The 25,658-nt window shown below is 44.0% G+C and overlaps 1 protein-coding gene across 1 annotated transcript in view; it reads left to right on the forward strand.

Annotated features, from left to right (window-relative positions):
• LOC143099123 (uncharacterized) overlaps nucleotides 1–25,609 on the forward strand; it is a gene marked incomplete at both ends in the record, with an annotated part of 29,840 nt that extends 4,231 nt beyond the window's left edge. The window contains 3 exon segments of the mRNA XM_076262206.1: nucleotides 15,931–17,884; nucleotides 24,641–24,817; nucleotides 25,516–25,609. Of these exon segments, the coding sequence (XP_076118321.1) occupies nucleotides 15,931–17,884; nucleotides 24,641–24,817; nucleotides 25,516–25,609 (2,225 nt within the window).
• Nucleotides 25,610–25,658: the final 49 nt, after the last annotated feature.

Genomic DNA, 25,658 nt, shown 5'->3' on the forward strand with positions numbered 1-25,658 from the left:
ATAAACAAATAGTGCGTGCGACAGATGAAAAGTTCTTTGGTGTTGCTTTAAAAACGAAGTTCTCACGTGTAGGATTCTGTCATATGTCTTACAGGTGGAGCTCCGCCTCTACTAACATTTTGGATCTCGAATGCGCTAGATTAAGCTATCGCTCATGAATGCGGAAGTAATTGTTTTTAAATAGAGGCGGTCTTGTGCGTCTCCACATTTCACGATTGGCCAAAGTCATCCCAACACCGAGAACGCACACAGATCTGAGCTGAAAGCCTAGTTTGACAAATATATCACATAACTGCAATCGTAGTATCACTTAACGTATACCCCTGAGTCAAGGCTTTGTCAAGCCTCGATATGTCTACATAGCCTAGATATGTATAACGTGCTTCGTAGTATACCCCAAGGGTGTTGGTGTTGTTTGTTTATGAGTTAGTGTTGTTGATTTGTGAGTTAGTGTTTTGTTTGTTTGTGGGTGTTGTTTGTGTTTGAGTAATGCGTCAGAGGACTTTAAAAAGATTTCGAAAAGATTGTGAAAGACTACAGTCACAGACTAGTCACAGACTATGATTTTGCAACAACTAGGAACATTGCATGGTCACTATTTAGAAGACGGCAACTATATTCTGCAACTAGATTCCTTTAAATGATTTCCCATCTCACACCAGATATCAACAGGAAGTCAGTGAGGCTTGAATACACTACTCATCATTTCCCATCTCACACCAGATATCACCATGCCCTGCATGCCATGACTCCAGTAAAGATTTGCCACTTTGGACAGACTGAATTAGCTTGAAAATCATATGGTATAAGGCCAGCATTAGTGTGTTTGTGAGCTAGTATTGGTGTGTTTGTGAGTTAATGTGTTGGTGTGTTTATTTGTGAGGTAGTGGTGATGTGTTTCTTTGTGAGTTAATGTGTTAGTGTTGATTGTTTGTGAGTTAGTGTATTAGTGTTGATTGTAGTGAGTTAGTGTATTATAGTAAGTTAGTGTATGAGTGTTGATTGTTGTGAGTTAGTGTATTAGTGTTGATTGTAGTGAGTTAGACCGATATGGTTAGTGTATGAGTGTTGATTGTAGTGAGTTAGTGTGTTAGTGTTGATTGTTTGTGAGTTAGTGTATTAGTGTTGATTGTAGTGAGTTAGTGTATTATAGTAAGTTAGTGTATGAGTGTTGATTGTTGTGAGTTAGTGTATTAGTGTTGATTGTAGTGAGTTAGACCGATATGGTTAGTGTATGAGTGTTGATTGTAGTGAGTTAGTGTGTTAGTGTTGATTGTTTGTGAGTTAGTGTATTAGTGTTGATTGTAGTGAGTTAGTGTATTATAGTGAGTTAGTGTGTGAGTGTTGATTGTAGTGAGTTAGTGTGTTAATGGTCATTGTAGTGAGTTACACTAACTCACTACTACTCCACCTCTCTCTACTCCACCTCTCTCTACTGCACCTCTCTCTACTGCACCTCTCTACTGCACCTCTCTACTGCACACCTCTCTCTGCTCCACCTCTCTCTGCTCCACCTCTCTCTGCTGCATTCTGCTCTTCTGCACTTGGCTCTAAATCACCTTCCACCTCCACTTTCAGCCATTCTTTGGCCTTGGTTAATGTAGAAGCACAGGAGAATGCATGACTTTTGCAACATGGAATCAAAAGACATGCCAGAACCACAGATTTTGCCTACTCCAGTTTGGAAAACTGTTTGCTGAGAGCCTCATCACTCCCCTGAGGGTTCTGGTTCCCTGTTGAGGGCCGATCATCTCGGAGAAGCATTGTGAGCACACTGACACAGGGGATGATGCCAGATGCAGAGGAAGCATTGCTGCCCACCTCAAGTGTCACTCATATACACACACACACACACACACACACACACCTCTTCAATGGGAGTTAAGGGACACAAAATAGAGGACACAATCTCCCACTGCTGAGCATTATGGGAAAGATCACAATTTCCCACTGCTGAGCATTATGGGAAAGATAGAGTGCTGGAAATGATTGACACATTTCTTCACTGTGGCAATGACGTCACTTTGACTTGCCAGGCCTTCATTAACCACCAGTTGCAGAGTGTGAGCTGTGAGATCTGGAAGCTCAGCCAGCCTCAACCCCTTAACCATGTTTGCGCCATTATCCCGAAGGACAAGAGCTACACGGTCTTTGGTAATTTCCCAATCTTGGAGCATGTCCAGGAATGTCTCCCTGGTATAATCACCGGTGTGGGATCCCTGCATTACCTTTGTATTTAATACAACTTGCTTTCTTCATTACCTTTGTATTTAATACAACTTGCTTTCTGAACCACTTGTTAGGCTCATCAGTGACTTCGTCGATCCTGACCAACAATCAGTGGTAAAGGACAGTGGAAAGCCAGCATTTTCTGGCTTAATAAGGGCTTTGATCTTGAGCACAACCTTATCGTGGATTTCATTTTAGTTTGGCTGTACTGTAAAATTTCTCAGTTTTCAGTTCATACCATGGTTCAGCTGCAGCCATGACTAACTGTAAGCCAACATCAGACACGGTTGTGAACTGTTGGCTGTCTGTAACTATCATTCTGTGATTAGTTTGTCCATATGTTTTGATCAGTCATCTGAATTTGTCCATTTTCTTTTTTGCTGAAACATGTTATCAATTGCAGGCTGGCATACAGCTGTTGCCAGGTTGCCAGCTATTGATGTAGGTTCCCTTTTCTTTGCAGATTCATACAGGGCAAGATGCTGAATCCTAAGATAGGACCAAATGTTTGAGGTATTGGTCATTTTTGACTGTGAACCTCCCATTGGGTCATATTGGTCATTTTTGACTGTGAACCTCCCATTGGGTCATATTGGTCATTTTTGACTGTGAACCTCCCATTGGGTCATATTGGTAATTTTTGACTGAACCTCCCATCCCTTGATGGAGCGAGGTGGCCGAGGGGCCTTCATGAGAGCACTTAAGCAAGTGGGTGCAGATCCAGCAATCACTTTGGATGCAGCATTAAGAAATGTGGAGACCATATTAAGAGACTTCACTTTGGATGCAGCATTAAGAAACGTGGAGACCGTGTTCCAAGATCAACCTTCATTTCCCAGCCCGCTCCATTTTCCAACTGGCCAGTTTTACACCTGGCCTTCGCGGAACGAGGTTTATCCCCCTGACGTACAAAGTTAATTTGCCTAACCCCTTTACTAGCTGCTCGTGAATTGACTTCTCTCCTTTTATCTTTAATTGCCGCTGCCACACATTTCAATACCTGGTTATGACGCCATGTATACCGCCCCTGGGTGAGACTTATCTTGCACCCTGATAGGATATGGTGGAGGCTGCCCACACACGAGCAAAGTATGCATTATAATCCTCACCAAACCATTGACTTAAATTCTTGGGAGATGGGAGCACATCATATGTAGCATCTAACATAAATCTGATCTTACCAGCTTCCATGCCCCATAGATCTTTCCATTTAATCAGTCTTTTTTCCACCCCTTCCCAGTTCACCCACTGCCCTTGTTTTGCCTGTTACACTGCCTAAGTACATCTTACAGTCTCCTCCTGTCTATGCATTTCCTCCACTACCATTTCCCTCTTGTCTCCTGCAGAAGCCTTACTCCACAAGGGTTTACTTACACCCACCCCTAGACCCCCCCGCCCGTGCTGCACATGGCCCATTATATCTCTATGCTTCAATGCTGATTGAGCTTGCTTAACTGCCTGTTCTGGGTTCCACTTCCTCCCTGCATTAACTGTGGGTTCAACTTTCCTCACCACTGGGTCTTTGGACTGAGTAAGAGTCATTTCCAATCTAGCCTTAGCACACTTAAATTCCTCTGTCAGACTAGATATTGGCAACTCTACAATGCCCTTCCCATACAAGGCTACACTGCTTAAGGCGAGACACGGCAGGTGAAAACATCGTTTTTTCATGCACTGGTCAATTTCGAGATTTTGAGCTAGTCTGTTACCTTAGCATGTATTCTTTCACACTACTACAACAAAAAAGTCAGATTTACACATTTAGGTGTTTATTTCATTATATTGTGTCTACTCGCGCCTGTATATTTCTCCTAAATTCAGCAAAAGTTAGCATTCTAACCTTGCATGCACTCCCGCGACCGTGGTCCAAAACATATCATGTGTACTACCGTTGGAAAGCTCTGTTTTTCCTGTATCACACTATGTGATCCATATATGGACACTTCCTTTGTATCAGCAACCAATCGCGGAAGTTCAAAGGCGAGTCTAAGCTGAGAACGGAATCTCATTGGCTGTCTTTCAAGGCTGTTTTCTCAAAATGAGTTTCCTCTCACACTTTGAGCTCAAAAACTCCAATACAGAAGCACGTACATACACCAAACTTTCTAGACTTATGCCTAACTATATGTCGAAGATGTCTACAGAGGGGTTTGTTGATATATTATTCCTAGCCTGACTTACATGACATTTTATGCCTAAAAACATGGAAAAATCGATTTTTTAGGGCTAGTGACATAATTTTCTGATTTACAGGATAACAAAAGTAGATATTCATAAATCCCTCTGTAAATGTTTCCCCATCTAATATCTTAACACAATGAAAACATAATTTTGAACCTGGCTGTATCCAATGCTCAGGTTTCGTGCCTTAAAATGTATGCAAATGAGCTCATATTTAATTAGATAATGCCTAATCTGCATATGTAAACATTAAATTACAGCAAACTTGTAATACATTTTTTTCTCATATTAATGTAAATAATCAACTGGGGAAGTAGTGATATCTGCTTGTTAAAAATGTTACCCTATTCACCTGTAGTGTCTCGCCTTAACCCTTTGCAGACTGTGCCGAACATTCCATTTTTTCATACTCGATGGCCTTATGGCACAAAAAGGCTTATTGTATGATTATGCTACATGACAGAGATACAATATACCCACCACTGTAATCAGGAGAAATAGCCCTTTCAAATGGTATAAAATATAATTAATAAGTTTGAAAAATATCTTTAAAATTCAACCCCAAAAAACACAAAAATATCAGTTTGTCAAGATTAATCTAATTTTTCTCCCAATTTCTATTGTAGATAGAGAAAAACATAGAGTATATGGGAGATTCACAATTTTGTCCTCTACTCAGTGATAAAAACAGAATCAATGTGTCACCTTTTGTTCAAAAGGTATGATAAATTTATTAGACCTTTGCAAACGGCACAAAACATTCCGTTTTTTCATACTTGATGCCCTTGTGAGGCAAAAAGGCTTATTGTGTGGCCATGCTACATGACAGAGATAAGATATACCCACCATTGTAATCAGGAAAACTAGCCCTTTAAAATGGTACACACAGTGATGCCAGTAACGCATTACTTAGTAACGCGTTAGTCTATTTTTACCACTTTTTTCAGTAACGAGTAATCTAACGCGCTACTATTTACAAACCAGTAATCAGATTAAAGTTACTTATCTAAGTTACTGTGCGTTACTATTTTTGTCATTTTCCTTAATAAAAAGATATATTCTTTGCTTTCTTCTTGTGTTGGGGATTAATGTCATGTAGGCTATGCTCATGTTTTCAGCATGAGGACAATTCACGTGCAGCGACACAAACGAAAACAACAATGGAGGGAGAGAGAGATGCACATTTCATCAGTCATTACTTTGAGTTTGTGTCAGCTAAACATGACAAAAAATAAAGTTCAATGTACATTCTGTGCTGGCGACAAAGTGCTGTCTAGCTAGACATCCCAAGTCTCCCGAAGTTTTGGAAGTCTCCCACATATTGATAGCGGCTTCCTGACGCCCGCAAATTACATAAAATCTCCCGGAACCTAGAGCGAACAAGAGCACGCAAGCCAGACCGGACTTCAAATCAAAGATTCTAGAATATTTGCTTCAAATCGCGTGTGCATAGCTTAATGCGCACACAACGGAGAGGGAGAGAGAGGAGTGGTCCGTTTGTGCCTGAAGCGCATCCAAGACAGAGAGCATCCTGGTCTGTTTTGCTAAATCAACCAATCCGTTTTCAGTGTGCTTATATCTCTTTTCTCCCAAACATAATTAATCAGTTCAGTCAGTGTATCTAGGAACAGAAGCGTCATGGCAGCGTCAGTGCCCCTCAAAAAGGAAGATTTAAGACCCATTTCACATCAGACTACACAAAAGTGTTCCCAATTGTCTTAAAAGATTAAAACATAATGATAATCTTGCACACTGCACTGTTTGTAACAGCAACTTTAGCATTGCTCACGGCAGGTTAAATGATTGCAAAAGACTTGTTGAGGTGAGTTTAACAAGTGTAATTTCATTTGCATATTACTCAGGCCTATAGGCTACAAGATGGCTAGTTGCCAAGGCTACATGAAAAAAAATCTACATATTTTACTATAACAATTTCTATCAATAGGCCTTCCTTATTTGGTGTACTTAGACATTATTGAACAAACATCTGAATTTCAGTATCTAAGTAGGTTAGGTTGGGATGTCTGCTATACATTGCTGTTAAAATGCACTTCCAGTATGTGAGTATTGGCAAAACCAGTTATCATTTTTATGTTGAGGCGTTGGGGGTGTTGTCGGCAGCTGCTGAAAGTAACTAATAAAGTAACTTGTAATCTAACATAGTTACTTTTAAAATCAAGTAATCAGTAAAGTAACTAAGTTACTTTTTAAAGGAGTAATCAGTAATCAGATTACTTTTTCAAGGTAACTGTGGCAACACTGTAGTTAATACATTTGAGTGTACCACACATTGTTTTTAAACAAAACCTTCAAAATTCAACATCAAAAAACGTGAAAATATCAATGTCAAGATGAATCTTTCTTTTCACCTAATGTCTGTTGTAGATATAGTGTGCAAAGGATAGCCAGTGTTGTGTTCTCCTCAGTGAAAAAAACAGAATCAATTTATCACCTTTGGTTCAGAAGTTATGATTAATTTACTCATAACAGTAACAAGTAGAATTTTTAAAGAGTAGAATGTTTTCATTTCTCGGTTTGGCATCTGACCTAAAAATACAGATATAATGGTCATGTAAAAAAATAAGATGTTTTTCCATCAAAACAACCTCAATATGGGATGTCTTACTGTACTCTGAAGAGGCTAAATCAATTGTGGGGAGGACAGATAAAGGCTGAAAGACAGACTAGCTGATTGTAACTGCTTCTCCGTGTGCTTCATTCTACTATGAAAACAAGAATATAGAGACACTGGCACAAGGGGAAATAAATCATTTTATTTAGAAAAGTCTTAAACAATGTGATTAAATAACAGGAACAACAACTTCAGGTAAATAACATAAACATATGTTTACAAACATGCAGTAACTATTAGAACTACAAGAATGACAAGACAACAGTATAACAAAGATCAACAAATCTTACATGGTGAACAAAACATCAATTCATACTAACATTCACACACACATATATATAAACAATTAAAACGTTAGAAGAAATTCAATACATTTAACAACCATACAGCATATAATTCGATACAATATATAATTATCGATATCATTTGCCCTACACATAAGGTGATACACTAACGCCACATTCACACCAGATCCGTGGTGTGTGCATTGTCACAGCTGTGGCATGGTTGCGTGGTTGTGTGTGTGTGTGTGTGTGTGTGTGTGTGTGTGTGTGTGTGTGTGTGTATATATGTGTGTGCATGCGTGTGTGTCCATCTAAGCCTAGCAGACGATGGGATGTAAATGCTATTGGAGTTGGTGTCTCTGTCTGTGTTGGAAGGATAGGCAAAGTGTATGCTTTCTACCTGACATGGGACTTGACCAAATTCAAAATAAAGAAATTGTCAGATAAGAAATATAGAAATTGAATTACAAATCTAACCAAACTATTATCACTATAATCCCTCTTATTATTGTTATAAGCAACACTATTGTCACAACCAGAAATGTGCTTGCGCCCAGATGGATGCACACACACACACACAAACATGCTTACCCAGCTGAGGATAAGAGATTATCTCCTCCTGTAGCACATCATTGTCGTCTTCATCCAGAAGCTACCCATCCATGTCCCATGTCCATGCCATTGTGGTCCTTGGGGTCATATTTGCCAGCAGCAGTCGGCTGCTTCACCCCAGTTGCACGTACTTCTCTCCCTCCATCTAAAATAACAAAAAATCACAGATCTGATAGTGAATAGGTTGTTTAGTTTTATTTTGCATTACTTCCACATAATCTTAATTACCACCAACCATGACTCTTTTCACTAAAAGTATTATTGTCACTGGAGGACTCCAATATTGCTTGGAGAGGTAACATTAGTCTCAGAGCTCACTACAGTAAGTGTTATTGCCTTGGCTAAACCATACATAGCATACCAGCTTACAAGCAAAAATTGATTCATTAACATGAGTCAGGAGATATGACAGAAAACATCTAAACAGCGTATGCATACACATACACACCGTGCATAGGCTACTGCAGTTGCATAAAGACAAAACACCCCCTTAGAAAATAATGTGTCGACGAGTAGGCTTGGGTGTATGAGCTCCCATCATAGTTAGCCACCCATAAACCTCATAATCGTAGCAGTCAACCTTACAGCCTAAAAGCTAAACATTACTAAGACACATTTATAACAAATCTTCAGTCCTGTATTCATGAAAACAGCAGTCAATGAATAAAATCCTTACGTTACACCATCGGTGATCAACACAGTGTTCACGTAACGTAACATTAACGTTGTCATACATGTCAGATGTTTCTATCTAAGTAAGCTAAGCAACTTGGCTACAAACAACTGTAAATTGTGCTATACATATTAGGAAGGAATGAAAGGTTTATTTGACAATAAAATACCGATTAGGTGTACTTGACATAAAGTTGGCAGTCATGAAGCACGGGAGTGAACTTTATCGCGACTATGCATCAAGGACATGTTGCAGCCTCTCCTGATGCTAACGTTACCTAACTTAGCTAGTTTTCTATCAGATGACAAGCAAGCAACATCGTTCAAAATAGAACAAATCGTTAAAGTGTCAGTCTTAGTAGGTCTGTAATCTTGGTTGACATATAGTAACCCCCCAAAAATGATTGAAAATAATGAGTTTACTAAAGATTACGGTGTGCTAAAATACCAGCTGTCATCAGCTGAAGTGAACACACACACGCATTATGTTACGGCCATGCCTACAAGGTGTAATTACCAGCAAAAATAACTTTTAAAAACGATTTTGAAGTAATAACATGGATAACAAGTAATAATAACACAAAAAGACTTGTTTTTACCTCAGATGATCCAGTAGTTTCTCCTTTAGACGACGTCAAGATCAACGATGCATAGTGCTTCCTGCTGTTTTTCCTATAGTGGAGGGAGACGTCAACTCTTGATTTTTCCTTCACGTAGTAAAAGAAATTCGCGCCACAAATCCCTTAACCAATCATATCGCCAGAAAGCCTATGATGTGACGTTTTTGAGGAAGTTTTCATTGATAAAATTGGTTGGGGTATGGCGGAGTTATTAGACTGAACGTCATCGGTACTGGGGTACCGAAATTAGAATGGGCCGTCTGCAAAGGGTTAAGGCCCGTACACACCAAGTCCGATTTTTCGGACGAAATATTCGCACGAAATTACGCAGGCTATTAAACACATGTATTCTTATTAGTCTGTACACACCGAGGACGAAATTCGTTGCGATGAAAAAAACTTTCGCAATGGTCTCGTTTCATGCGAAATTTCGCATGCGAAAAAGAGCTGTTGACCAATCAAATAATGATTTCGCAGAGTTCTAATATGATGAAACAAATATAGAACGTCACTGAAGAAAAGGTTAAAAAATGGGTGAACAACTAATCAATCTTGTTTGTCAGTACCCCGTCCTATATGACAAAAGCCACCAAGTGTTGTAATATTGGCTGCGTGTTTCTCCTGCAGGAGAGGAGAAATAGCGGCATAGTGTGTCCCGATTGTGCATGGCTAGGACAGGTCCACGGTTCCCTCGTAGAGGTGGGGTGGGCTGCAAAGCAGGGCCCACAGCTACATCACCTTCCTCATGTTGCTCATCCTCTGCTGCTGCCTGGCCTGCATCTTGCCGTAGGTAGTTGCAGAGGACACATGTGGCCTTGATCACCTGCAGTAACAAAGAATAAGGTGTAATCAGTAAACTTGTCTAATGACTAACAAACATCTATTTTATTTTTAACTGATATACTGTGCAATATTTTACCTGGTCTACTGTATCCGGTGCCACCCGCAATCGCCGTTGGTATATCTCCCATCTCTGTGTTAAAATACCAAAAGGCATTTTCCACCATCCGGCGGGCACTGGAGTTAAAGATCCGCTGGTCTTCTGGTAAGCGTCTCCCTGGATATGGCTTCATGATGTACGTCCTCAGAGGGAATGCATCATCTGCCACTATCACATAGGGCAGATCTCCCAATTCTGGGGCACCAGGTAAGGCAGCAGGTGGAGGGACATGCAGTGTGCCTGCCTCAAGGCTTTTGCCTAGATTAGAATTGGCAAAAATTCCTCCATCGCTGTTGCTACCAAACGCTCCCACATCCACAGCAATGAAATTGTAGTTGTCATCAACTAGGGCTAGCAAAACCACTGAAAATGTGCCCTTGTAATTAAAGAATGATGATCCAGATCCAGCAGGCTTCTGGATAATGACGTGTTTCCCATCCAGTGCACCAATGCAGTTGGGGAAGTTACGTTTTTCTTGGAAACCCCTCGCAGCCCTCCTCCACAAAGCCTCGGTGGGTGCAGGCATGTACCGATCCATCATCTGTTCCCAGATTAGGTGGCAGACCTCCTTCACAATTTCTGCCACTGTCGATTTCCCCAACCTGAAGCTTGATGCAATTGTTTGATAGGAATCACCAGTACAGAGGAATCTAAGTAAAGATAAAATACATAAATACATACATATACATGTTATAGGTCCTACTTGGCTGTCTTTATTTATTATTGTTTCTGTTTCCATCTATCTATCTATTTATCCATCTTTCTTTTATCCAGGTTACTTTGATCAAGCTAGGATGATAGCCAACCAACGTTATGTAAACACCATATGAATGTAACCAGACGTTCATAATAGAACAGAGGAACATTTCGCGAAATCGTGATTTAAATGGATTTCGTGATTTTAGTAGGCTAGCAGCTAGGCTACTTATGTATCAGTAGGCACAGACAGCAACATGAAACTTGAAACAGTGGCTACAATGTATCGTTTACGTCCGCTCATGAAAAGCGGACCTATTAGAAGTCGTCTAAGATTTTCATTAGGCGTATAGGCCTATATGCCTACTAGGGTATATCTTACCTTAGACACACTGCCAGGCGTTGTTCTGGATCGATTGGCTCTCTGTAGTTTGTATGAAGTCTCCTCAAGTGAGGAGCCAGGATACCCAAAATATGTTCAAATTGAACGACACTCATCCTAAAATATTGACGGAATCTGTCGTGGTACAGCTTCAGTTCTTGGATGAGGTGGTGGAACTCTCCCTGCTGTTGCCTCAGCTGTAACGTAGGATGTACCCAAAACTGCCTTTTTCTCTTTCTCAAGAGGATGTCGATAACAATTAGCTCTTCGTCGCTGCTAGACGTCTCCATCATTAAATTCAACTCACGGGCTCACGGCGCGAAACAATGCGAAATAGAATGCGAAATATTAAAATGATCGCATCGGACTCGGTGTGTACACTTTGAGTGCGAAAATTTCGCACACGAATTTTTCGCATTTTCGCACCGTAATTTCGTGTCGTATCTGGTGTGTACGGGCCTTTAAGCAGTGTGGGACTCCGACCCATTTTCTGACAAAGGAGTTGATCATTTTTTCCAACCTTCCAACCTTCCAACCTACCTTTGACAGAGGAACTTCATAAACTGTCAATGGCCACATTAGCCGAGGCAATAAACCAAACTGCAAACACCACAGCTTGAGCTTACCTGGCAGCCCTGACTTGTCAATTTTTGCAATACCTTGCCTAGTGACCTGTCTCAAGTCTTCAACCTGTGATAAATCACCAAGGCTTGCATCATACCACCTTCCCAGACTCTTCACTGGTTTCTCCAGAACCGTGGGAATCACCTCTTTATTTATAGCAAACTTTTTATCTATTACCTTCCCTTTAACAATTGAGAGACTCATAGGGCCCCATCATGACATTCTAAAGTGCATCGTCACTCGTCAAAAGTCTATTCAAATTTAGTAGGATGTCCAGTTCACATTGGGAGGGGTTTCGTTATGAAAAGTGGAGCGCATGGCGTAACAAGGTTTTCCTAGGTCTTTTAATCAGTCATATGGGTGTGTTTGGGGCGTAACATCATTTTAAACCAATGAGAATGACATCTGTCATTCCCTTTAACGGCGCAACGCGCGATATGTCAAATAAATGCATCGGTATTTTGGCATTCAACGGCGCATGCGAGACCGTATGGAATAGTCATTCTTAAACCATGCTTTACTAAAACCTAGCATAGCCTTCACGCATTTGCACTCGTCTATTATTTGAACTCATTGGCAAAGTGAAACTAACTTCACCAAGGAGTCAGTCAACCACAAGACAGTTATATGCAGTTACTTTCACTATTGACTGACAATGGGTTACCATCGAAAACATAGGCTGGAAAAACACTTACCCGAATATTGCTCAAATGTCTGAATAAAACAACATTTATCCTGCAGAGGAGTTGCTTATATCTCGTGACGTGTCTCTCGCCTCTCCCCTAATCACTTTTAACCGCCATTACCAATTTGCAAATGATGGTGAATAACTACTCATCATGAGATGTACAGTATTTCGTAATATCTTTATTCTAATTATGTTTCCCATTGTAATCATGCAATTTAATGCTTTGCATGGACGTGCGCTGGTGTGCGTTCATGAATGATAGAAGAATGGTGCGTGCACCTGCCAATATGACTGTTGACATGCGCTCTTAAAATAGCATATGAACAACTCGCCATTGACTTCTGACCAGGTTTAGGTGGTGTATGATAGCGATTTTTAGACAATGCGCGAGTCCCCTCCCTAGGTTGTTAATTGCCACACCCCTGGGCGCAATGCTTAAAAAATAAACGTGCAAAATACCGAATTCAACTTTCCGCGGGTGAATAACGAGTATTACCCCATGCGCTGGTGACCCAAAATACAGCCCATAGACTTACTTGGCTTCACCTTCATTCTGGCCCATTGCAGATTACTACTTAACTTATCCAGCAACCTGTTGGTGCATGGAACGGTTGACGTCAAGGTTGTCATGTCGTCCATGAAAGCCCTAATCGGGGGGAGGCGTGGCCCTCCCTCCAACTTCTCCCCACCCACTACCCGTTTTGAGGCCCTAATGATGACCTCCATTGCCATTGTAAAAGCAAGTGGGGAGATGATCTCGAGTTGTTGCCACCCTGTGGTGTACTCAGCTGTAGTAAAACATAATTGAATATCCAGAAAGTATGCTTTTACTAGGCTTTTAATGCTACCTGGGATTCTGAAATAATGAAAGGCCTCCCACAACAGACTATGCGGCACAGACCCAAAAGCATTAGCCAAATCCAAGAACACAACGTGCAGGTCTCTCTTCTCATGCTTTGCTAACTGAATTTGGTGCCAAATCATGCAGGTATGCTCTAAGCACCCGGAGAAGCCAGGAATTCCAGCTTTTTGCACCGTGGTATCAATTAGTTTATTCCTTTCAAGGTAACTTGTCAGTCTCCGTGCCACCACACTGAAGAAAACCTTCCCTTCAACATTCAGTAGACTAATTGGCCTAAATTGAGGAGGGCACTCCATTAGGTCCCGGGGCTGAAGAGGCCCTTGCACGTCCCGGGTGTTAGGATTGCTCAGGTCCCGGGTCTCCAGTGTGTCAGTCCAAAGCTACTAGACCACTAGTCCACTAGTCCACTAGACCACTAGACCACTAGACCACAAGTCCGAAGCTCTACCACTAGACCACTAGACCACTAGTCCACTAGACCACTAGACCACAAGTCCGAAGCTCTACCACTAGACCACTAGTCCACTAGACCACTAGTCCGAAGCTCTACCACTAGACCACTAGACCACAAGTCCACTAGACCACAAGACCACTAGACCACTAGACCACAAGTCCACTAGACAACTAGACCACTAGACCAGTGTTTCCCAAAGTCTGGGTCGCGACCCACGGGTGGGTCGCAGGAGATTTTATTTGGGTCGCCAGCATAATTTATGTTGTGATACCATTTGTCATTTGATACCAGGAAAGCTAACAGTTTTCTATTAGGATGTAGTTTGTTAACTACCACAGTCACGCTTTTGTCATAAAAGCTCATGAAACTGGGGGACGATTCTGGAGAAACCAGTGAAGAGTCTGGGAAGGTGGTATGATGCAAGCCTTGGTGATATATCACAGGTTGAAGACTTGAGACAGGTCACTAGGCAAAATCCAGACAAAATAGCCAACAGTCCAGCAGGTCAAAAAATACAATTCCACAGCAGCAAAAAACAAGTCTTGAGGTAGAAACAAAAACATAACATCAGAATAACAAGGTCAAAAAGAACTCACGAAAACGAGACTTGATCAGCATTTCCAGTTGAGTGACAACTCAAGACTGAGCAAAGAACAAAGGAAAGCCAGTGGCTTAAATAGTGAAGTTAACAAGCACAGGTGAACACACTAATGACTAATTATCAAACATGGAAGGTGAACAGCAACAGAAAAACCCAACAGTGACCCCTCAAGGACAAAACTGGAATTACAGGCACAAACTCATAACACCGGGGCTGAAGAGGCCCTTGCACGTTTTATTACTTCTTGCACCTCTTTCCACCTTGGTGGACTATCGTCGCTTTGGCTACTTAATTCACCAATAGGTGGGATATCAGCGGGAAGTACCATCTCTCTGAACCTCTTCCTATCTTTGTGCACTCCCTCTAAATACTCCTCAAGCTTCTGCTTAGGTTCCAAAAGACTACCACTCTTCTGCATTACGAATAAAGACTTAAAATTTAAATGGGTCTTTATAGAATTCTAGTCAAGCTTGTGATTTCTTCTTCCTATTTTTCCTAATATTTTCAGCTCTTCTTAGCACTGCCAGCCGCTCCCTCACATCTGCCTGTAGACAGTCAATACCTTCCTTCTCATCATCTGTAGCTTTTCTCCACCGCTTATTAGTAGTAGTATAGTATAGTCTATAGTATTAAGTATATATACTCTTTTGATCCCGTGAGGGAAATTTGGTCTCTGCATTTATCCCACTCCGTGAATTCAGCTCGAACTCGGCACACAGTGAACACACAGTGAGGGGAAGAACACACTAATCCCGGCACAGTGAGCTGCCTGCAACAACAGCAACAGTGAGGGGTTAGGTGCCTTGCTCAAGGGCACTTCAGCCGTGCCTACTGGTCGGGGTTCGAACCGGCAACCCTCCAGTCACAGGTCCGAAGCACTAACCAGTAGGCCACGGCTGCCCCCAAAGCATACCCCTTAAGCTGCCTCCTCTCCTTGATGAGTTTATCTATCTCCTGCTGACGCCTAGATTTGACTACCTCATGCTGCCATTTTGCCCTAGGTGCAAGGGAGAGAGAAGACCAGTGGAAAAAAACAGTAGTTCAGTCTTAGAGAGGTTTAGCCAGACTGGCCAGTCTGGCTTTAGGCTTGTGGGTAAGGTGTTGGGCCGGTAGATAAGGTGATGGGCCGGTAGTTAAAGTGTTGGGCCGGTAGGTAAGGTATTGGGCTTGTGGGGTAATGTGTTTGGCTTGGGGGTAAGGTGTTGGGTTGGTGTGTAACAATTAGACTGGTAGACTTAGCTGGTGCCTGAAATCTTAACATGCTCTCTCCCTCCCTCTCTCTCTCCCTCCCTCTCCCCCTCTCTCTCTCTCTCCCTTTCTCTCTCTCTCTCCCTCAATCTCTCTCTCTCCCCTTCTCCCTCTCTCTCTCTCTCTCTCTCTCTCTCTCTCTCCATCTCTCTCTCTCTCCGTCTCTCTCCCTCTCTCTCCCCTTCTCTCTCTCCATCTCTCATAGGCATACTCTCAGGATGCTCTTTCCTACTCCAGAGGAACTGTTTTGTACTCAGGAGGAGCTCAGCATATCCCAGCCCCGCCTGCACCTTATAACCACGCCCATGAACCTGCCCACATGGGTCAGAAGCAGCAAGATGGGTGGGGGCTGACGCACACACACACCCACTCGCTTCACACACACACCAACACGCCTCACACACACACCAAACGGCCTGACACACTTTCGCTCACATCTCACACACACTCTCAGGAGAGGAGGGGCCGCTGGCTAAGCCCCGCCTCCCCGCCGGATAACTGGACAGACGGGGAGGGGCCCAGAGGACGCTCTTTCTCCTTGGGGGGCCACGGCCACCATCACCACGGCAACCATCTGTCGCCCGCATCGCCCAGTCGCAGTTCTCATACAGCTCAAGCACTGAGTGACTGGTACTACACCCACTCACAAACACACACACACTCACGCTTGCCTTACACACGCACACACTCCCAGTCATCCTACCTGCCCCCCCGCACCCCCCCAGCACCCAGACGCCCCCCCCCTCACAGACGCAGCGCCTCTCAGGACAGGCTGGGGGAGGGCAGGGGGAGGGGCTACAGTAGCTCCCAGGAGGCTGATTGGTTGCTGCATTCAGTAAGCCCCGCCCAGTGGAGGCAGCAGGGGGTGTGGCCTGTCCGCTCACGCTCAGAGTCCCTCCTGGTTGCACGCCCCGCCCCTTCACTGGAGCCTCTCTCATTGGACAGACCAGACAGACAAGCTCCGCCCAGGAGTCTTGTTAGTCCCGCCCACAGACAAACAACACAACAATCTCACACACGTCATCACACACCACATCACACACCACAACACACACCACATCACACACCACAACACACACCACATCACACACCACATCACACACCACAACACACACCACATCACACACCACATCACACACCACAACACACACCACAACACACACCTCAACATTCTGGACACCCCCCCCAACACATGCCCCATCACTACGAACAGACACCTGGGCACTCCTATGTGCAAAGAACCCAACACACACCCCAACACGCACCCCAACACACACCCCAACACGCACCCCAACACGCACCCCAGCATGCACCCCAACACACACCCCAACACGCACATGGGCAAAGACCTCCTAAAGTTCCAGCAGATAGCCGTGAACACACTCCTCCGTATTCAGCCCAACACACAGCGGAGTGTTCCCCCTCACACACTCCGCAACACACACACCACTCCCCTCTAATGCAGCGCACTCCGCAACGCACGGCAGAAACACTCCCCCAGCCGACTCCTGACCACACACCCCGACCCCGAAGGCCCGCCCCCCAGGTGCGGCATCGCTCTGAGGGGGAGGAGTGTGAGGGTTACCGTAGCTACAGTCCCTCCTTCTACCACAAGACTGGGCGGATCCTGCAGCACACCCACTCATTCCGAGACCCCCCCCACTTTGACGCTCTCGCGTGGCGCTCCGCCCACACAGAAGACTCCCCGGAAACCGCCGACCAATCAGACACTGTGCCCAGTGAGGGACGGATCCACCTGCTGACCAACCAGGTGCAGGCAGTTGAGAAGGAGGCGGAGCAACAACAGGAAGTGGAGCTGAGACAGAAAGAGGCGGAGCAACTACAGGAAGTGGAGCTGAGACAGAAAGAGGCGGAGCAACAACAGGAAGTGGTGCTAAGACAGAAGCCCCTTGGTGGACGTAAAGCGCTCCATACCTTGCACCTCCCCCCCAACTACATGCTGGACTCTCTCAGCCTATCAGATCCTGCCAACAGCCTTGGACCCCTCCCCAGCACTGAGCATGCCCAGAACACTGGCCCCGCCCTCCAACCAGCTGGTCACGCCCATTCCAACAGTAGTGACTCCACCCCCCAACACCGGAATGCTGGGACTCAACTGACAGTACAGGATGACAGCCTGGCAACCATTCCATTCATCGGTAAGACACATACACACACACACTAACCCTAACCTTAACCACACACACACATACAGTCACATACACAAAAAAAAGAAAAAAGATGCAAGATGATGATGAGAGATGCAAGATGATGCCATAGGATATCTGTATATTTGCACCAGAGTTTCCGCTAGAAAAAAATGGTGCCGGTCAAAGTGACCGGCAGAGGTTTCGTTTTCCGGACATTTCGATGATATGCCGGTCAAATATATTATCGCTTCTTAATTAGTCAAATTAAGGGAAAACTGGAGACAGGCTATAATCAAGCTGTATAGAATGCAACATGTTCATTAGCCTAACATAAACCTTCCGAACAAGATCTAGCCAGTATCTTTTCATGGACAGCAAGAGTCCGCTTCGTTCGTTGTTTTAAAAAGGCTACGTTGTTTGTTGCTGCTACGTTATCTCCAGTGGTGACTGTTTACAGTAACTTACACAGATGTGCACATACAAGAATGAGCGCTCACACCACTACCCCCTAATGCTATGCCTCTATTTGATAACAATAAATTAGGAAATGTTTCCTATTCTGGGAAATGTTTAGTTTATTTTTCTTTCGGCCGCGGTTCAATGATACCGTTTAATTGTGCCAGAAATTATTCGCGGACCAGTAGCCTAATCTCCTCGTCGAGGAGGCCCTAACCCTGCAGATCATAGACAGAGAACGCATAGGCCTACTGTATGCTTTGGGTAAAGAACACTTTGCATGTCCAGTGACAGTGTACACGGAGAATGACAGTGTCTTGGAGCGGCCGCATCCCCCGCAACTCCACTTCCAATGTCACTGATTCCGACAGATACGCCCGGACACTTCTGCTTTTTATCTGGTGGTGTTGGAGTTGACCGGACATCTGAGGCTTTAGACGTTACCAATTTATCATCCATCGCGTCTGGCCTCTGAAAAAACTTTTACGGCTAGTCTGCCTGGGCCTGGCCATGTTTGAACCGCCTCACTGTTCGTTGTTTTCGGCCAATGTCCGGTAATTACCGGACAACGGAAACCCTGATTTGCACATAGATGATGCCATTGGATATCTGCTTATGCAACAGAGAATCTTTAACATAAAACAGTATTTTTTTCTGTGCATTCTCCATGCCAGATGTTGACAGTGGTAGGTAGACCTCTGTGTAAGCTAAATCTGACATCTGATAACAACTATGTGTTAACATGACCAAAACTAGTGCTATGTTGTTAACATGACCAAAACTAGTGCTATGTTAACATGACCAAAACTAGTGCTATGTTGTTAACGTGTTGTTAACGTGACCAAAACTAGTGCTATGTTGTTAACGTGTTGTTAACGTGACCAAAACTAGTGCCATGTTGTTAACGTGTTGTTAACGTGACCAAAACTAGTGCTATGTTAACATGACCAAAACTAGTGCTATGTTGTTAACGTGTTGTTAACGTGACCAAAACTAGTGCTATGTTGTTAACGTGTTGTTAACATGACCAAAACTAGTGCTATGTTGTTAACGTGTTGTTAACGTGACCAAAACTAGTGCTATGTTGTTAACGTGTTGTTAACGTGACCAAAACTAGTGCTATGGGGGGGGGGATGTCTGCCTCCTTGTTGTCCCTGTCAAGGTTGCCATGGTCGTGGACACCTCAACAGGCACAGGCAAGGAGGCATCAGGCGGGGGCGGGGCAGGGGGTGATGGGGTCTTAGTTAGTTGGATGTCACCGGGATGCAGAGCTAGAGTTCAGTAGGATGACAGCCGCAGGAAAGAAGCTTCCTCTGAACCTGCTGGTTCGGATGCGGAGAGACCTGTAACGCCTCCCGGAGGGGAGTGGGGTGAACAGTCTGTGGTAGGGGTGAGAACACACTTTGATGATGCGCGCCTTACACAAGCATCGCTTGCCCTGGATGGCCTCGATGAAGGGGAGTGAGGAACCGGTGATGTGTTGGGCAGTTTTCACTACCCTCTGCAGTGCTTACCGGTCGTGGAGAGCAGTTGCCATACCAAAGTGTGACACAGTTGGTGAAGATGCTTTCGATGTTGCAGCGGTAGACGTTCACCAGGATCTGAGGAGACAGATGGACCTCAGAAAGAAGAGACGCTGGTGAGCCTTTTTGATCAGGGTAGAGGTGTTGAGGGTCCAAGAGAGGTCCTCAGAGATGTGGACACCCAGAAACTTGAAGCTGGTAACACGCTCCACCTCAGTCCTGTTGATGAGAATGGGTGTGTGTGTGCTAGCTTTAGACTTCCTGAAGTCCACAATGAGCTCTTTGGTCTTCTTGGTGTTGAGAGCCAGGTAGTTATCAGTGCACCACGATGTTAGGTGCTGGACCTCCTCCCTGTAGGCCGTCTCATCGTTGCGAGCCCAATCACCGTATTGTCATCTGCAAACTTGACAATGGTGTTAGAGCCATGTACAGGTGTGCAGTCGTAGGTAAAGAGGGAGTAGAGGAGAGGGCTCAGCACACATTCCTGTGGTACGCCAGTGTTTAGGGTGATGGTTGAGGAGGTGCGGTTATCTAACCTAACAGACTGAGGTCTGTTGGTTAGGAAGTCCAGAATCCAGTTACAGAGGGAGGTATTGATGCCCAGTTTACTGAGTTTGGTGATCAGTTTGGAGGGGATGATGGTGTTGAACGCTGAGCTGAAGTTAATGAACAGCATTCTCATATAGGTGTTGCTATTGTCAAGGTGGGACAGGGCAGAGTGAAGTGCCATAGAGATGGCATCCTCTGTGCTCCTGATCTGACGATGATGAATTCAATGAATAGATTAAAGATCCTTTGTACTTGTTTCAGCTACAATTTAAAAAACATTTGTACTGCAGACCTATGTAAGTCATCATTTAACATTAATTTCAACTCGCAATTGAAAGTAAGGAAGGTAGAATAGCAATGATCATTAAGGTCTGCATTCAGGTATTGCCGTAACATGTTGCTCTGAAAATTCAAATTAGCTTTTTTTTGCACATAAATCTTGAATTTTATCAACCACAATGAAGAGCAAAATCACATAATGGGCTTTATCTTGCGTCCCAGCGCAATTGACTTTGTATACTCGCGGTTTTGTCTTTCCTATTTTGCAGTCAGCACATATTGGAATTTTCCCTCCACAGGCACATGTAAATTAGGGAATTCGATTGCGCCCACGGGGGCGTTCACCGTTGATATTTTGCAGTTTCAGAAAACAATTCCGCCACAGACCAGAGGGGTATTTCACAAAACCTAGATAAGGGATTAAGCTTGGATTTTTTGGTTATCCTGGATGAATTTAGCCTTGACTTGGTTTCACAAAAGAGATGGCACATAAGTTACCATGGGGATTTATTCTCTGCACCTAGCCTGGTCCAGACCAGGCTAACAGCCAAGCTAAGTTAATTCTAATGATAATTATGTTGTCTTATTGGTTCAGCTAGGTGTCATTCAAATCAGATCTCCGTGCTAATTTTTAAGGAGCTTTATTCCATTTATATTCGCATTCAAGCAAGCAAAACGATGATTTGAATACATCTGTTTCACTGGAAGGGCAAGGGGTAACAACAGGACAACACAGAGACAGGCCAGAATGCAGGACTAATGTTATGAGAGTATTACAGTAATATGGGATATTCTACGGGAAAATATTAAAACGGCAAGACAGCGAGGAAAAGTTAAAATGATAGGCCTAAACCCGGAAAAAGTTGGCATGTTAGGTATTTTTCGGTCCCTGTGATTATTTGTGAAATTGTGAAAACGGCCTTTTCAAGTCATTTGAGAAGGAAGGAGTGTAGCAAGCTCCCAAATTGACGCTCGTCTGAGAAATTGAGTTTTGGATAATGTTCAGCTTCGGCAGCTTTACAATGACTGAGGAAGCCTAAAGACGAGTCCATAGCAACAAGTTCATGTGTTTTTACCCAGTGTGCTTTGTTGAATGGTCTCAATGTTTTATTGTTTTATTTCATGTGAATACTTACTAGAGGAGTAACTTATTTCAAGTAGGCTAATGCAGTTGCAGGAAGTGTGCATTTAGTTTCCATGCTTATTGTGTTTCCACAACAATGTTAGTGAGTAAATCTACTGAAATGGCCACCATCTTGGTGAAGTGTGATGTGTAAGATCAGAAAGCAGAGGGTGAGTTTAGAACGTTAGCTTAAGTCGATGTGTCTTCATAGCGCTTAATAGCGTGGGCGAAAGGTATCAACAATTGGCCGGGGAGGGTCATGTCTTTTTTTAAAAGACTGCTGGAGGGTCATGAAAATTTTCTAGCAGGCAGGGGAGGGTCATGCAACTTTTGATTGAAGCACTCAAAATCCCTCCGGTGGCCCCGTTTATAAATAACAAACAGTCCCTTACCCTAATATTTTTCGAATGACTGAATAAAACAACGTTTATCCTGCAGAGGAGTTGCTTATATCTTGTGACAGTGCGTCTTCAGCTGTGCTCTCGCCTAATCACTTTTAACCGTCATTACCAATCTGCAACTGCATTGTGAGATGTATTTCGTAATATCTTTATTATAATTATGTTTCCCATTGTGAGATGTATTTCGTAATATCTTTATTATAATTATGTTTCCCATTGTGAGATGTATTTCGTAATATCTTTATTATAATTATGTTTCCCATTGTGAGATGTATTTCGTAATATCTTTATTATAATTATGTTTCCCATTGTAGCCTAATTGTGTCATTTGTAATGTTTTGCATGTTGTGCAATGTGCTCTTGAAATAAAATATAAACAGCTCGAGTGGCGTAAACACAATAATAGAGAAAAAGAAAAAGAAGAAAAAATATAATAAAACAAACAAACTAATAAATAACACATCAGATATTTAGAATAATAAAATAATAAATAAAACATCAGATATTTAGAATAATAAACTAATAAATAAAACATCAGATATTTAGAATAACAAAATAATAAATAAAACATCAGATATTTAGAATAACAAAATAATAAATAAAACATCAGATATTTAGAATAACAAACTAATAAATAAAACATCAGATATTTAGAATAATAAACTAATAAATAAAACATCAGATATTTAGAATTAAGTAATTATTAAATAAGATAAGAATCCGCAGAATGGTAAGGAGGTAGATACAACAACACGTAGTGAAACCAGTAAAACCTCTTTTGTTTTCCTCTCTTCTCCTCTCCTCTCCTCTTCTCTTCTCTTCTCCTCTCCTCTCTGCTCCTCTCCTCTCTCCTCTTCTCCTCTCCTCCTATCCTGTTCTCCTCTCCTCCTCTCCTCTTCTTCTCCTCTCTCCTCCTCTCCTCCTCTCTTCTCCTCTCCTCCTCTCCTCTCTCTCTTCTCCTCTCCTCCTCATCTCCTCTCCTCTTTTCCTCCTCTTCCCTTCTCATCTCCTCCTCTTCTCTCCTCTCCTCCTCACATCTTCTCTTCTCCTCTCTTCTTCTCCTCTCCTCCTCTCATCTCCTCTCCTCTGTTCTTCTCCTCTACTCTCTTCTCCTTTTCTCTCCCTTTTCCTCCTCTTCTCTTCACATCTCCTCCTCTTCTCTCATCCTCTTCTCTCCTCCTCTTCTCTCTTTTCTTCTCCTCTCCTCTCCTCCTCTCATCTCCTCCGTTCCTCTCCTCCTCTCCTCTACTCTCTTCTCCTCTTCTCTCCTCTCTGCTCCTCTCCTCTCTCCTCTTCTCCTCTCCTCCTATCCTGTTCTCCTCTCCTCCTCTCCTCTTCTTCTCCTCTCTCCTCCTCTCCTCCTCTCTTCTCCTCTCCTCCTCTTCTCTCTTTTCTTCTCCTCTCCTCTCCTCCTCTCATCTCCTCCGTTCCTCTCCTCCTCTCCTCTACTCTCTTCTCCTCTTCTCTCCTTTCTCCTCTTCTCTTCACATCTCCTCCCCTCCTCTCCTTTCTCCCCCTCTCCTCTCTTCTCTTCTTCTCCCCTCCTCTCCTCTCTTCTCTCCTCTCCTCTCCTCCTCTCTCCTCCTCTTCTCTCCTCCTCTCCTCTTCTCCTCTTTCCTTCTCTTCCTTCTCCTCCTCTCCTATCCTCCTCTCCTCATCTCTCCTCCTTTTCTCTTCTCTCCTCCTCTCCTCTTCTCTCCTCCTCTCCTCTCCTCTTCTCTCCTCCTCTCCTCCTCTCCTCTTCCTTCTCCTCCTCTCCTCTTCTCTCCTCCTCTTCTCTCCTCCTCTCCTCCTCTCCTCTTCCTTCTCCTCCTCTCCTCTTCTCTCCTCCTCTCCTCTCCTCCTCTTCTCTCCTCCTCTTCTCTTCTCTCCTCCTCTCTCCTCCTCTTCTCTTCTCCTCCTCCTCCTCTCCTCTTCCTTCTCCTCCTCTCCTCTTCTCTCCTCCTCTCATCTCCTCCTCTCTCCTCCTCTTCTCTTCCTTCTCCTCCTCTCCTCCCCTCCTCTCCTCCTCTCCTCTTCCTTCTCCTCCTCTCCTCCTCTCCTCTCCTCCTCTTCTCTCCTCCTCTTCTCTTCTCTCCTCCTCTCTCTTCCTCTTCTCTCCTCCTCCTCTCCTCCTCTCTTCTCTTCTCTCCTCCTCTCTCCTCCTCCTCCTCTCCTCTTCTCTCCTCCTCTCCTCTCCTCTCCTCCTCTTCTCTCCTCCTCTTCTCTTCTCTCCTCCTCTCTCTTCCTCTTCTCTTCTCTCCTCCTCCTCTCCTCCTCTCTTCTCTTCTCTCCTCCTCTCTCCTCCTCCTCCTCTCCTCTCCTCTTCTCTCCTTCTCTCCTCTTCCTTCTCTCCTCCTCTCCTCTTCTCTCCTCCTCTTCTCTCCTCCTCTCCTCTTCCTTCTCCTCCTCTCCTCTTCTCTCCTCCTCTCATCTCCCCTCCTCTCCTCCCCAGATGAACCCACGAGCCCCTCCGTTGATCTTCGGGCCCGGCTAGTCTCCGCCTCCTCTGTAGTGTCCAGTGGGGGTGTTGACTCCACCCCGGTGTCTAGCCACACCCACACAGAGTCCAGAAACCCCACCCCCATCCCTTCCCTTCTGTCCCACAAGCTCCACCTCTCCCACCACTACAGTGAGTTAGGACTCTACCACACAAACACACACACACACATACACACACACACACACACACACACACACACACCTCTACACACACACACACCTCTACACACACACACACACACACACACACACACACACAAACACACATACCTCTACACACACAAACACACACACACACACAAACACACACACACACACATATACACACACACACACAAACACACATACCTCTACACACACAAACACACACACACACACACACACAAACACACACACACACACATATACACACACACACACACACACACACACACACACACATACCTCTACACACACACACACACATACACACACACACACACACACACACACCTCTACACACACACACACACACACACACACACATACCTCTACACACACACACACACACACACACACACACACACACACACAAACACACTTACCTCTACACACACACACACAAACACACACACACACATACACACACACACACACACACATACCTCTACACACACACACACACACACACATACAAACACACACACACACACACACATACCTCTATACACAAACACACACACACACACACACACACACACACACACACACACACACACACGCACACACACACAGACACACACACACACACACTGCCGTTCACACACTCTTTCTAATCCTCATGTTTAGGTGTGAAGTCCAGTCGCCGCTCGTCCTATATGTTGGCTGTCACGGCACCACGCTCCAAGTCATGTGACGATGGTCTGAACATGTTTAGTGATGAGTAAGTAAACATCACACACACACATACACACACACATACAAACATACAG

This window comes from Alosa pseudoharengus, unplaced genomic scaffold (assembly GCF_046254945.1).
Source record: "Alosa pseudoharengus isolate Yale_2024_CS ecotype anadromous, Long Island Sound unplaced genomic scaffold, YU_APseudo_1.1 YU_APseudo_1.1_scf_244, whole genome shotgun sequence".
Taxonomy (NCBI): Eukaryota; Metazoa; Chordata; class Actinopteri; order Clupeiformes; family Clupeidae; genus Alosa; species Alosa pseudoharengus.